Genomic DNA, 14,965 nt, shown 5'->3' on the forward strand with positions numbered 1-14,965 from the left:
GCAATCTCTTATGCAAATATATATAGCAGTGTTTCAGTCTTTAGGAAAACTGATAAAGAGTTCAAATCATCTGCAGCCAAAGGCAAGTTTTACAGAAGTGCTTTTTACCAATAATCCTGAGAGAATGCAAGATTAATTAGCTTTCTCGTTAATCAATATGGAAAAGAGCCAACTATTTCCTGTCAAATGCAATAATCAGACAATACCAAACTGAAATCTATTCACGTTCTACTGAGAAGTCCAGCAGGGATTTCCAGGTGGGTCGATGATGGTTAGTGCTGGTCAAGTGGGTAGACCCGCATTGCAAAAGTTGTTTAAAACTGGTGGCGGTGGTCTCAATCACAACAGCAGCATCTCAATCACACTATATGCTGGTGCTTTCAGAACTGCTGTTAAACCTCCATTTCCTCAAATGTTTTTGCATGTGTGGGAAAGATGTCACACTTGACGAAAGACACATGCAAAATCTTTCTTAGAGTGTTAAATGATGTCAGTCGGTTATTGAGTTGTGACATGATATTAACAGACAGCTGTCTGCTACGCCACATTTCTTCTCTCTCATTTCCAATCAGCAAACTCTATCACCAAATTCTATCAGTGGAATACATTTAATTGCATATAAGCATTGATGTCAAGAGTACCAGCATTATAGAATCAAGTCGATACCAAATAAATAAAGATGTAATGATGCCAGTCTCTCTTTATTTTCAGCAATTCAAACTATTGACTCAGTACTAACTCAGACGACTGCCTTTAAACTTGCGCATGTGTGACTTTCACTTTAAATTGAATTTGCTTCTATATATAACTGTTTAAACCTTGGGGTCAGTACGATTTTTTGATGTTTTTAAAGAAGTCTCCATATGCTCACCATGGCTGCATTTATTTGATCAAAAATACAGTAAATCAATGATATTAATAATAAAATGTCTATTTAACATTTTTATAAAATGTCATTTTTAAGTATAATGGCACAGCTGAATTTTTTTTAGTGTCACATGATGCTTCAGAAATCATTCTAATATGCTTATTTGGTGCTCAAGACACATTTCTAATTATTATCAATGTTGAAAACAGAATTATTTTTGTGGAAACTGTCACCTTTTTTTCAGAATTCCTTGATGAATAGGAAGTTCAAAAGAACAGCATTTATTTGATATAGAAATCTTTTGTAACATTATAAATGCACTGATCACTTTTGATCAATTTGATGTTTGCTTGTTGAAAAAAGGGTATTATTTCAATCTTACAGACCCCAAATGTTTGAACTCTTGAAATTGTATTTGTATCGAATACCGGAATTTTATTAAATAAAATGACAACCATGTATCATTATAACCGAAAACATGCACTGTTTGTATGTCAATTTAATAAGAAACTGGCCTTTGCCAGAACAAAATAGATGTTGATATAGCTGTGACCTTACCTGCTCAGTCTCCCTCTTGGAGATGCCCCTGATACGGGCATAAAAATAGAGATGTTCTTCTCCCGTCAGGAGGTCATCCAGTGCGTCCACCTGGGGGCAGTAACCAATGTTTATGCCCTCTCTCCTGCAGTCTATGATGTCAACCATCCTCCTGAGGACACAGGCCAGGGAGATTTATGGACATGCAATGAAACCCAACGCAAATGCCTAGTAAAATGCTTTAGAAAAAGACACTGAGCGACAGTAAAGGTACCAGATGTAGTTTTTAAAAGGAGAAAGAAAAGTACCCGTCAATGTCACGGATCTGAGCTGAGCCATCAGTAGGGCTAATGTCTCCTGTTAGCATCTTGAACGTAGTGGTCTTCCCTGCACCATTGACTCCCAGCAATCCAAAGCACTAAAGAAGATATTAAGCTTCCGTTCAATCACACTGAATGTTTTGCTGTCATTGATTATTCTTAAAATCTGAATCATAAATCTTCTATGAATAACATTTAAACCATGGAAAATAATGAAGCAAAGCATATGCAATGTGCCTTAAATATTAAGTATATATAGCTGCATTTCCCCTCGGTGATCCATATTCTGGTTAAAACTTTATTGATTTGGTCATTTTGTTTAATACTTGCACAAAACTTTATCCAACTCACTGAAACACTTTTTTTTTTTTTTTTTTAAGCATAAAAACAATCAGAACAAATATTTTGATCTTTGATCTGAATTTAACCAATTTACTTTCATAGTACACATTCTTAACCTCCAGGTATTATAAATCATAAAGTGGAACACCCACTTTTCACAATCCAATTCATTCACAATGCACAAAATCATTACATTTTGTGAAATTTGGAAATACTCATCTAATTACGAAAGCAAAATGTATTGCAAATTTATGTTGACTTTAATATTCTTGTGCATGTAAACGCTCTCATAATTAATTTTACTATGCAAATGGAACAGACCTCGCCAGCTGGGATGCCAACAGACAGACTCTTCACCGCCTGTACCCTCTTGCTCAGGTTTTGGTACACCTTAGACAGCTCATTAACCTGCAGAACATCTGCACTTGCATCCCCACGGTCCACACGCAAGCGTTCAGCCACCACATCTTCATCTTCATTGGGGCTATAGCTCTGAACAACGTTCGTCTTACACCAAAATAAACGTCTGTGAAGAAAACACAAATGCACAGAAATGAGACAGCTATAGGGTAAAAGGTTTTAATAACCAGTAACCACTTTAAATCTATAGTGCCCGAGCCTCAGGTATACCTGACTTTGCGAAGGAGTGTCTTGTTAAGTAGCAGGCGGAGCGTGAAGCAGATTAAACCCTGCAGGAACATGGAGATGTACATCCAGCCCAGAACATCCATGCTGAAGGGGTTCTTGTAGGCATCCACCCCAAAAGCGCTCAAGATTTGCACCTGCATGTCAACCCTTGTTAACTCCATCAACCCATTGCCAAAGCTGAACTGGGGGAAGACTAGGAAGATGTTGCTCATGGTACGGTACACATCCTGGATGCTCTGAAATAGACAGGAAGAGTAAGTTAGAGAAGGAAGGACAATTTGCAAAGCTACTTATGTTGATCTTTTTTTTTTTTTTTTTGGTTGGTTGGTTGGTTGGTTGGTTGGTTGGTGGAAATTTATTTTAATATTCCATACACTACAGTTAAAAAAAATTGGGGCCGGTAAGATATTTTAAAGAGATTAATTATTTTATTCAGCAAGGATGGATTAAACTGATCAAAAGTGACAATAAAGACAAATATAATGTTACAAAAGATTTCAATCTTAAACAAATGCTGTTCTTTTGAACTTTCTATTCATCAAAAAAATCAACACTGTTTCCCAAAAAAATATTAAGCAGCACAACTGTTTTCAACATTAATAATCAGAAGAAATGTTTCTTGAGCACCAAAACAGCATATTAGAATGATTTCTGAAGAATCATGTGACACTGAAAACTGAAGTGATGCTGAAAATTCAGCTTTGCCATCACAGGAATAAATTACATTTTTAAATATATTCAAATAGGAAATAGTTATTTTAAGTTGTAATAATATTTCACAAATTTTTTTAACAAATAAATTCAGCCTTGGTGATCATAGGAGACTTCTTTCAAAAACATCTCATCAACCACAAACTTTTGCATGGTAGTATATATCTCTACTTACTAAAGAATAAAAAAAAATCGAATAATATGTGGTGAGAATTTGAGGGCAATAAATGTGCTTAATTGTCATGAAAAAATATCACAAAGCAAAATTTCTAAATGGTCTTAAAATTGGTTTCAGTGTCTTAATATCATTTGATTTCTTTTTAAATTTGTTTTTGTTTTTTAATTTGGGGGTGAAACATCCCTCTGACTTTTCTCTCACCAGGTCATTCTGGTTAAGCTGACCCAGGAAGTAGATAATGGATGTGGCGATGATGGTGTTGACACTGATGAAGAGATTGATGCAAACATAACCAATGAAGGCCATCTCCGTATCTTTGAATATCGAAGACAGAAGGTACATCCAGGGGAAGGTGGAGAAACTGAAAATAAACAATGAAATCAATGTGGTAAGTGACAAGCTTAAAAAAAAAATGTCTGAACAGAAGAATTACAACATGGAGGAAGACAAAAGAACTATAGTAAGACTTCTGCTTTGAGTTTAGCAAAGAGAGAGAGAATATATTCCACAGTTGAGCTAAGAAGCCAGAAGATAAATGAGTTCATCTATTTCCTTTTCGTGAAGCATTCTCTCTCCTCTTCAGCTCCACAGAATGATCTGTTTTTTTATTCATTACTCTTGGTGATTGGGGTGGCGGGGTCAAGGAAGAGGATGTGTTTAAACTGAGAGGGTACCGTGTGTGTGTGTGTGCGAGTTGGCCGGCCTGTGTGCGTGTATTGTTAGTGGTGGAAAGTCCACACCGCTCAGCTAAACAAAAGCAATTAAGCAGGTTGAAGGGAAAGTGGTCGCATCGCTGTGATGTGTGGTTATTTATGGGCCGAGAGCCGGTGAGCTCACAGGCGGATGAATGCGGGCCAGACTGCTGACTTCACACAATGAAGGGCCTCCCAAGCAGCCTGGAGCTCTGAAGCCTAAAGACTGACTGTGAGTGGCCTCACTGCTCTCCACAATGCAATTAACTGGGTGACGAAGTGTGTGAAATCGCTTCTTCAGAGCCCAGGCCTTGCAGAAAAGCTTCAAGCAGCTCTCCTCTTTCTAGCAGAGAGCCTGTGTTTACCTGAAAGACGGTGCATTAACTAAAACTTCCCCTTTGCCAATGCTGCGACGTGTAGCATTTGCTGAATAATACATTCATGAAGCTCTAGTGCCTTGAGGACCTGTCAGCGCTAAGACATTCTAATGAGATGTCTGTCTTGTGACAGGAAAGTCTCTGGTGGTAAAGGTACTTTAATGTATGCTGACCCAAATAGCACCAGCAGAAGTGTGACCGCGCCAAGGTTCTGCTTCTCTGTGAAGGCTGGGAGCTGGAACGCTGCTATCATCGCCACCGAGAGGACCACAGGAATCATGTAAAGAGCCTGCAATGCAACAGAAAAGACGTCGTAAACACAAACAGTCTTCTGTAATATATATATATATATTTATTAATATTAAATTAATTATATAATCTGAGCAATTATGGCACAGGCACAAATGGTTGTTGTTACTGCATGCAGTTTATGTATTCTGGGTTGTAATTTCTTGCATAGTTTTGGTTTCTGTATATTTTAGATCAATGCAACGGATCTAAAAGGCTGACATCTATCAACTAATGATGAAGTACCATATCATAGAAGAAGTTGATGATCCAGTAAAAAGGTTCGCTGATGCCAGAGATCTGTTGGAGTCTCTTGGAGCCTGTGTGATGTTCCTGAACCTCATAGATGACAAAGCTGGCAGTCATGATGGAGTACCCAGTGAGGACACAGAGCGCAACCAGGATGCTGACCAAACCGCCCACCCTTGAGGATACAAAAAGAAACATTTCAATACTGAGGACCTCAAGACATGCAAGTTCAGACTGTATATACACCTTACGGTATGTGTCCATTTATAATAGAATATAGGAATAAAAAATATATTATAAATTATATATTGGTGCATTTTATAAATATATTTAGATTTTATTGTTTCTATTTTATGCTAGATTTTATATATATACATATAATACCTGACAAAAGTTTAGGGTCGGTAAATTTTCGACATTTTGTTAAAAGAAGTCTTTTATGCTCAGCAAGGTTGCATTTATTTGATCAAAGATAGTGAAAACAATAATGTTGTGAAACATTTTTACAATTAAAAATAACTTTTATGTTCTCTCTCTCTCTCTCTCTCTCTGTATGTGTGTGTGTATATATATATTCATAAATGACATTATTAAATAAACATTAAAATAATAAATTACTAAATATATATATTTTCAGTCTTCAGTGTCACATGATCCTTCAGAAATCATTCTATTATTCTGATTTGGTGCTAAAAAAAATCTTAATATTATCGATGTTAAAAACAGTTGCTACTTAATATATTTTGTGGAAACTCTTTTAAAAAAAACATTTTCTGACCCCAAACCTTTGAATGGTAGCACACATTTATTACACGCACAAATAAATAGTTTATAATAAGACCAGAAACATGTATTAATAAAGTAAATAGGTCCATAGTGTACATTTAATAGACACACCTGCAAAAAAACTAAAAAAAAAGCTGTTATTCTGCGGCAGCGGTGCAGTGAGAGCATGTCCTGCTGTCTTACCCTTACAATACAAACTGCACTTCATATTTCCAACACTGTCACACATGAGCTTAACACTGTTCTTCAGTCAAGCCTGATGCATTTACAACGGCACCAGACACAGTGAGGAGAAAACATGAAAGCCATGAGAATTAAGATCTCTCGATCTGTGAGAATTGTGTAAGACAGAGTCAGAGACGATCAAGAGTTCAGTCTCAGCAGGACACTTCTTTTTCTAGCAGTCACCAGCAGAGCTCTTGCCTTTAATGCTGCCCCTTTGCGTCCCATCTCTGCTCCCAAGCACTCCAAAAAATATAGCAAGAATGGAGGACAAATAAGAACAAACTGATCCCAGGGAAAGACAGAAGACCCATACCACAAGAGAGTTGAGCCTGAATGCAGAATTGAGGATCATTTTATATTCAGATAAGAAAGGGCTTGGTTGGTTGATCACTGAAGTCAAGGGATAAGAAATTACTTAAAACGTACTTGTCTACAGCTTCAGACATTCCTAGACAATTTTGGCACTTTGTGTTGCAGCTTTTCTTACTGCCTCCTAAGGTTGACTCGATCGTATTGAAGCACTTTTTATTACTTTGAATTCAACGTGGCTGCCTGACACCAATGAAGACTGTTGGACATGGCCTATTTTATCTAAAATTCCTAAATAACTAATTTTGATTACATTTGGTTTCACTCACATACAACTTTTTCAGATAGTTGTTGAAACTATAAAAATGATAAACCTCATGTTAAAGTGGTGCTGATCTATGGTTAAGACACTTAATATCGATTTGGTCCTAACTAAGATGACAACAACTTTGAAAAACAAATAAAAAAATGATTTCATTAGGTATGAGACAAGGTTAGCAATCACACATTACAATATGTTACTGAAACATCTTCACAGTTTTTGAAGTATATACAATAGACTGCTGCAAGAATGGCATAATTTTGTACGCCGACCTAGAAGTTAGAATCACCCTGGTTCCCTCAACATAAAGCCAATAGAGCTTTTCCATTGATTATTTCAGAAAATAAGCTCTGTGACCAACAAAAGTTTGACTTCAATGTCATCACCTCTACAGGTGAAACTCGAAAAATTTGAATATTGTGCAAAAGTTCATTTATTTCAGAAATTCAACTTTAAGATTAAGATTAGATTTTGAATTTGAATTTGGGGTTTTCATAAGCTTTAAGCCATGCATAACCATCAAAATTATAATAAATAAAGTCTTGAAATATCTCACTTTGCATGTAATGAGTCTATATAATATATTAATTTCACCTTTTAAGTTGAATTACTGAAATAAATGAACTTTTGCATGATATTCTCATTTTTTGAGTTTCACCTGTAAGTTTCAAACCAATATTTTAAGCTTTATTTAAATCTACAAGTTGGAAAGTTTGAGTTAGAATGGTAAGAGGGCGAGTATTAATACAACAAGGCTTTAAAAACGGACCATAGTGAGTAGATGAGTTTTCCTGCGCGGCGTAATGATGTTTATTGTCCCAGAGACAACCATTGTGGTCCCGTTTAGCAAGTAAAAGCTTAAATAATTACAAGTAGGGTAGTACTGATGTATGTCATAGAAAAAAAAGAATGTGTTAACCACAGACCTTATTTCAGTTATATAACTAAAACCCCATTCAAAAAACCCATTGACTGCAAGATGATGGAACCAAAAGTTCAAAAATGATAAATAATTTCTGTGCTTTAGGACTCGTTCCTGCAGCACTCGATTTGTACTTGAAACAGCTGCCTGAGGCTGTTACCAATATGGCCGCCAAGTGCTTTGACTTGCCTTAAAAAGGGACTTTGCTTTAGATATAAGTATCTGGAAAACAAATGCATTCTTTTCTGCTCTTTTCAGCTACTCACAGAATCATTTTTTATTTTGAGTAGCCAACCTATTCTTCTTCATTTTACTTGCTTTCTCTGCATGTTTTCTCCTCAGCCTAAGCCTAAGTAGGAGGCGTCAAGCCAGACTCATCCCAGCTGTGAGACTGAAACAATTGCGTTCATTTTACAGAGCGTGTCTTTCTAATTTCGGCACGGTTGAAATTGCCCACAGTGTTCAAAATACAAGCATGTTTGGGTGGCGACGTTGAATCAATTAACCTCTGAACCACCTTCAGAGTAAACACACATTATATTGGGTTAGTAATCAATAAGCCAAGCTCAGGAAAAAAAATCAAAGAGGAGTAAATACAGGAGTCAAATTACATTAGTTCAAGTGCTCCACAAGAATGAAAATGTCAGAGCAATATTTGCATATCTTATCTAAAGCCCATCATTTGGCTGATTGCTTTCTTTTCCCCACCACTGGGTCTGTGATTTGGTACCGACCCAACTAATACGCTCAGTCTGTATTTGGTCCCACAGAGTACTTTATCAGCTTTAGCTGCCATACAGAAGGACGGGCGTGTGTGTATGTGTGCGTGCGTGTGTGTGCGTGCTCTTACATTACATCCTCGTCTTGCACTTGGCCAGGGTAAGGGTGGCTGGATATGGAGATAGCTGTAAAGAGAGATTTTAGCACATGAGAATATACACACTTGCTCGGGCCAACACGTGATCAGCAATCCGCTCCTCCCATGAACCTTTGCTGAATTTATGCTCTGTTTTGCCCTGAATGAGTGCACTGGCTACATTTGAATGAATGCATCCCCCCTTTCCATTATTGACTGCTAGGATTGCATTAATCTTGCCTGGAGGCAGACAGTGAATCTCAGCCACTGGGCCAGTCTGGCAGTGTTGAAATAAGACCAGCTCTATTCCTTCATTTCAGTTCTCAGCACCTCTAATTAGCATTCAGTCCACTCTGCCTTCTAGTGGAGATAGAATAGACACACTGCCCCCTGTCTAAGGGTAGTGGTATTGCAATTGTTATTGTCACCATTGTCTCTGAAGGCAAGGATGATATTTCAGCATATTGCAAAAAAGCTTATTTTTTTCAGATAAACCCAGTAATTATAAAAAAAAGAACTAGGTAGAGTTTTTTGCAGTCAGTCAGAAGGTATCCTGTCTAAGTGGGCGGTTCTTGCAGCATAAGGTCTAATCCACTTATTACCTTATTTTGAGCAAGTCAAAATTCTATACGCAAAAACTAAGTACACAATAATGAAAACTCGGGATGCATGACACATTTTATCTGTTATGCAACTTAAAATGATTAGATATACATTACTGTTTAAAAGTTTGGGGTGGGTAAGATTTGTATTGCTTTTGAAAGAAGTCTCTTACGCTCATCAAGGCTGGATTTATTTGATAAAGATCAAATAATTTGACAAATGACAAATAATTTTATAAATGTCTTTACGGTATCTTTTTAGCAATTGAATGCATCTGTGCTGAATACAAGTAAAAAAAAATTATATAAAAAAAAAAATCTTACTGACTCCAAACTTTTGAACAACAGTGTATGTGAAATTTTATAGATTGTAAGAGAAAACTAGAATCTACAAAAAGGTTTAACTAACTATATTGTTGTCGTTTCTCAGGTGGCAGACTGGATCTCAGGAGGAAGTTGTTAAGGCTGTTGAGGTAGGAAGGCATGGTGTGGTGACCTTCTGGATTATACCAAACCTGTGTGAACACAAATATTAATACAATGCACCACAATTCCTCTCTAATCAAATAAAGGCTAAGGTAAATAAGGCTAAGGTTCTGTTCCAAAACTTACTGAGCTGCATTGACTGCTGCCTTTTAAGGCTTTAACAGGAAAACTTACAGCCTAATATCCTAACATGTGTAAAAATACAGTACCAGATATTAGAATGATTTCTGAAGGATCATGTGACACTGAAGACTTGAGTAGTGATGCTGAAAATTCAGCTTGGCCATCGCAGAAATAAATTACATTTTAATAAATGCAGCCTTGGTGTGCATTGGAGACTTTTAAAACATTAAAAAAAATTCCAAGTTTCCAAACTATTGACAGGTACTGTACATTGCTCATACAAATATTGGGTGTAAAAGACCATTTGTAATTAGACTCAACTACTGTATTTTGGTACTGAATTAACTTTTCTCTTGCTTCATTTGTCATCTTGAAAGTATTTTTTCCACTGAACACTACGTTCTTCACATGGGATACATGCAATATTGCCTTAAAATTATGCCAAAAAGGTATCTTAGAAGGCAACATAATGATGCTGCCTACCTTTTGGAACAGCTTTCACAACAAGAGGGTGATTATGATGCATTAAAATGCTGGCAGCTTACTTGGTTTTGGAACAGAGCCTGTTAGTGTCCACATAAACTGCTACATTGGGACAATAAGCCACTTTGCTATTGGGGCAATGTAATATCACTCATCCAAATTACCTTACTAAGCGTTCTGTTAGCTGGCACATCTAACATGTCCAACTTAAGATCAATGGGAAGAGGCTTTCCAAAGTCCCAGCCTCCATATCTGAAACAAAGCACAAAGCAACTTACATTAGAACGTGTAACTCCTGGCTGGTGTAACATCTTGTTCACATGTTGTATATATTTATTACATCTTCTGTATAGCTACTTATAGCTGAATTGAACTCGTTTAATATGAACTTTACACAGTTATTGAATTGAACTGACCAAACTCTGAACTGACTTGACTTTTTAGAGCTGCTTTACAGCAGAATTTGAATTTGTCTCATATTTAGTGAAGTTTGCATCATTGATATCACGCTATAAAGGTGACTTGACAGTTACTGGGTGCAATGCGGTTGCTGGTAATTTTGACCCTATTTTTGCATTTGTGTAGGTTTTTTGGTTAATGCATTCTAGGGTTAAAGGAATCTCATTTAGTAACTTTAATTGGATAGCAAATTATTGATGTTCTTTCCCACATTCTTTATATATTAAAGCTCAATTTATTTAACAATAAATTTAGTGTTTTGAGACGCTAAAGACTTTTGCCTCATGATATACTCCTAATTAATAGTTTTATGCATTTGTTGAATTCTCATCCAATTTCTTTATAGAGCAGTGATTTACCTTTTTTATTACTATTCTCGCCACCACACTGCAGCAGGGCTGTGTATTTTATTATTATTTTTTGGAAGAGCAATGTATGAATAATAAATGCTTGCCTTACTATTTTAGGTGTAATAAAGTATTTTCATGCCAGCAGCACGCTCAAGAGCTGTGTGCTATTTGACTAGGATGGAAAATGTCAGCTGGTTGGAAATGCCATGGTAAAGATGGGATACACCAATGCGCTTCCTCTTTAATTATTAATCAGCCTACCAGCGGTTCATAAATTCCTTAATATTCCACCTCACCTCATCTTTTGAAATGAGTTTAATGCTGTGAAGTGATTCACCTGTTTCTGACAAAGTCATTCGCAGTGGCCAACAGGTAGTCCTCTACGTTGATGCCCGTTAGGTTGTAGACAATCTGGGATGATGGATTTCTTGTGTGAGGTGGTTGGTAACCTGATGCAGGACACGACTGAAAGTGACAGAAAAGTAAGTGATATTTTGAGCAGACGCCGCGATACAGGATTGGGAAAAAATCTGAACATAACAACTTTCTCCCTGTCAAATCGAGAGTAGAATTAGCCACGCCCCACAGGAAGCTAATTTGAAATAACATGAAGAGGCATTTACTAAATTACAAGAAAATTATAAGAAAATTACAAAAATCAACATGCACACAGCAGAAAATTGCATTAGCCCAACTCAAGTTTGGTGACAAAATGTATTAATTACATCATTAAGTTGACTAATCATACCTATTTACTTGCTGATATGTAATAGTTTTTCCTCCAATGATATATTTCCCTGAATTAAGTTAAATTCTCCTAAATAAGTTCAACTAAGTTGAATACTGCAGAAAAACAGCCAAAAAACTATTTTAATTTCCATACAGAACCACACACTGTTTTCATTTCATTTTTTTCAAATTAAGTGTTCTTCTATGACAGTCCATAAAATGAAAGCTATTTAAAAAAAAACTATAACTAATTTTATAGGTATAGAAATTCAAAACATGAATTAATATCATATAATGTCTATGCAAATGTGTGTTGTGAATGATAACATGTTTATTGTGTAATTTGAACTGAAATCATGTTTTATTTCAATTATTAATTATTAAACGTTCTATTTTTCTTATTCCTTACATTTGAATGTTGATTTTGCATTCTACTTGCTGCCTTGATTCAAAGTCAAAGGAACTGATTTTAAAAGACGTTCTCAAATCAATTGTGAAGGGCGCGCAACCCTGCTGTAATCAACAATCACCTTCACGCTATCAAAACACTAATGCTCTTTTTATCAATATTTAAACAGTGAAAGATGCACATCATTGAGGATAAGTGATAATGTTGTTTGTGTTATGATGGTTATGCTCTGTTTGACCCACCTGCACTTGGTTGCTACACTTGCAGGTGGTAAATGTAGCAGAGCTGTTGCCTCCAGAGATCCAGGTCTGAGTTCCTGCAGGAGGTCTCTCTTTGCAAACCCTGTAAAAAAAAACAAAAAAAAACAACTGTTTTTACTGTTTTCTTGTAGTAAAAAGAAGAAGAAAACAATAGTCTACATGCAAGACCCACTTCAAACTGTGTAATGATTATTTTGAAGGTATTAGTGATAAAGTCTATTACGGAAATCAATCCTACAAACAGGAAATGCATGAGAGATGCAAATGATCCCTGGGTGAATCTCACAAAACCGTGCAAGTGAGGTTCTTCTCTGAGATTTACGCCCCTATACAGAAACATTATTATAAGCTCTTACAGAAGAATTACAAAAGGCAGAGCTTTCAGATGTGTGGGTGAAAGAGAAATGGAAAAACAGAGAACAAGAAAGCAAGAGAGTGTTATGAGCGAGTTACAGAGAGAGGAAAAAGGGTAAGATGAGAAGAGATGGGAAAATAGCGTGATAAAAAACAGTGATAGAAAACTAAAAGTGGCACATTAGTGTGATGAAATTGACCAGGAACACGAGCAGACCCACTGACACAAGCAGACAGAGTATCAGAGTCCCAGGGCTCAGCTAAGTAGATGGCGACCAGAGCTTAAGAACCTGCGAAGATCAGAGAGGCTAAAATCATAGCCGGCAAAAATGAAAGCCATTTGCAGTGGCCAGGTGAGCTGATGCTGTGATATGTAATCACTCAAGGCTTATAGCGGCCTGCAGTCTGATTACTGAACTCACAGTTCTAAACTGCACCACAGATCACTAAGACATATGGATGATTACTTACGAAGCTGTGGGGTCTCTCATGCAGACGTGGTCAATGCCTGGATAGGACATCATGGCATCTACAAGACTGCTGGTGGTGGGATTCTGATTTCTGTGGAGAGAATGTGCAATGGCAATGTTTAAGGATGTGCAAAATATTTAATATTTACACTATATATTTTAAATTACTTTGGAGGCAATAGAAAAAATAACCAACATTGGGAATATGGCAATAATGTGCTTTTATTTGCCCTGAGGAAAAAAGCCATGCTGAAAAAAATTGGAAAATTTCCATTTCTAAAAATCAGGCAATTTCAGAGTTAAATAAATAAATAAATAAATAAAGGATAGCCAGTCATAATCATAAAATATGTTTTGTATATTTTCAATAATGACCATATGACAGTACATTATCCTATACTGTTTAGCTATATTACCCAGTCATTAACAACATTATCATTTTCTGTTATCATCACCATTATCTTTGAGTAGATTAGCAAAGTCTAAACTTGAATAAATACATTTTAATAGAGTTCATGTAGCTCAAAAAACAGAGCATGGCTCTAGTAACAGTAATGGTTTCAATACCCGGAGGATACATTAGCTGATGAAATGTACACTTTGAATGCAATGTATGTTGCTGTGGACAAAAGTGTTGACAAATGGAATAAATGTAAATGTAAATGAATAGATTATTAATCTTAAAAACAAGTTAATTATTTGAAGTTAAGCAGCACCCATATTTTCTAACTGAAATCAGAGCTATTTTTGAATCACAAGCAAGTTACACAACAGAGCGAGTCTAACCTGAAGAAGGCGTACTGTTCATCAACGTGGTACAGAGCAGGAGAGAGCACAATCTTAGGAAAATGCTGAAGATCACTCTTGATGGAGCCCAGGCCCATGGCAGCAATTACAAAGAATACGGGCAGCAACACCTGAGAGAACAACCCCTTCCAGTCCCTCCTGGAGTGATGCACGCGTTTCAGCAACATGGCCATCACCCGCTGTGCAGTCAAAGAAAGCCCACTCACAGTTGAAGTCCCAGTGAGGCCTTTAAAAGAGAAGAAGAGAGTATGCCACATGAGACAGAGCCACTCATCTCAACCGCTTCAATCCAGGTAAATTCTGAAGATGAGTTTTCAAAGTTCAAAGCATTCAAGGGGTAACTGGGAAAGTACAGGCACTAATTCTGCAAGAAACTAATTGTCCTAAAAGACCACTTACTGGCTTTCTCTCCGAGGTACATGCTGTTGATGTCGTCAGGAATGCTGTCTCTTGAAGCACACATGTCATTCACTATTACAGACTCTGATACAGAGAAGGTGTCACTTTCTCTAGGCTCCATGTCATCTCGAGTCAGCTGCAGGAACACCTGAGAGAAAACACAGTCTTGTTGAGTGCACTTGGACAGGGTGGGTCATGGTTCCCCTTTCATGGTTTTGTAAGGTTAACATTAAAGCAACTTTTCCCCCATTTTTTCCTTGATGTGTTTCACAATCCTCACACTTTCAGAAAAATCGTAAGTATTTGTACACTGAAAAAAAAAAGATTTCTCAAAGTTGGAACTAAAAGATTATTGGAGTATGTTTTAGAAGAATACACTATTTCCGTCTTTCTACTTCAGGATT

General features: G+C 36.7%; 1 protein-coding gene across 1 annotated transcript in view; it reads right to left on the reverse strand.

The window, feature by feature from the left end:
* The window catches only part of abca12 (ATP-binding cassette, sub-family A (ABC1), member 12), a 74,939-nt gene that overhangs the window by 7,066 nt on the left and 52,908 nt on the right, over positions 1-14,965 (reverse strand). The window contains exons 56-70 of the mRNA XM_082174525.1: positions 14,562-14,709; positions 14,142-14,388; positions 13,357-13,446; positions 12,514-12,613; positions 11,471-11,598; positions 10,489-10,576; positions 9,642-9,747; positions 8,625-8,679; positions 5,208-5,385; positions 4,847-4,962; positions 3,806-3,965; positions 2,698-2,951; positions 2,389-2,593; positions 1,714-1,823; positions 1,427-1,577 (exon numbers count right to left, since the gene is read on the reverse strand). Of these exons, the coding sequence (XP_082030651.1) occupies positions 1,427-1,577; positions 1,714-1,823; positions 2,389-2,593; positions 2,698-2,951; positions 3,806-3,965; positions 4,847-4,962; positions 5,208-5,385; positions 8,625-8,679; positions 9,642-9,747; positions 10,489-10,576; positions 11,471-11,598; positions 12,514-12,613; positions 13,357-13,446; positions 14,142-14,388; positions 14,562-14,709 (2,136 nt within the window). The remainder of the gene's footprint in view (positions 1-1,426; positions 1,578-1,713; positions 1,824-2,388; positions 2,594-2,697; positions 2,952-3,805; positions 3,966-4,846; positions 4,963-5,207; positions 5,386-8,624; positions 8,680-9,641; positions 9,748-10,488; positions 10,577-11,470; positions 11,599-12,513; positions 12,614-13,356; positions 13,447-14,141; positions 14,389-14,561; positions 14,710-14,965) is intronic.

The sequence above is a fragment of the Leuciscus leuciscus genome, assembly GCF_965113295.1.
Source record: "Leuciscus leuciscus genome assembly, chromosome: 7".
NCBI classification, from domain to species: Eukaryota; Metazoa; Chordata; class Actinopteri; order Cypriniformes; family Leuciscidae; genus Leuciscus; species Leuciscus leuciscus.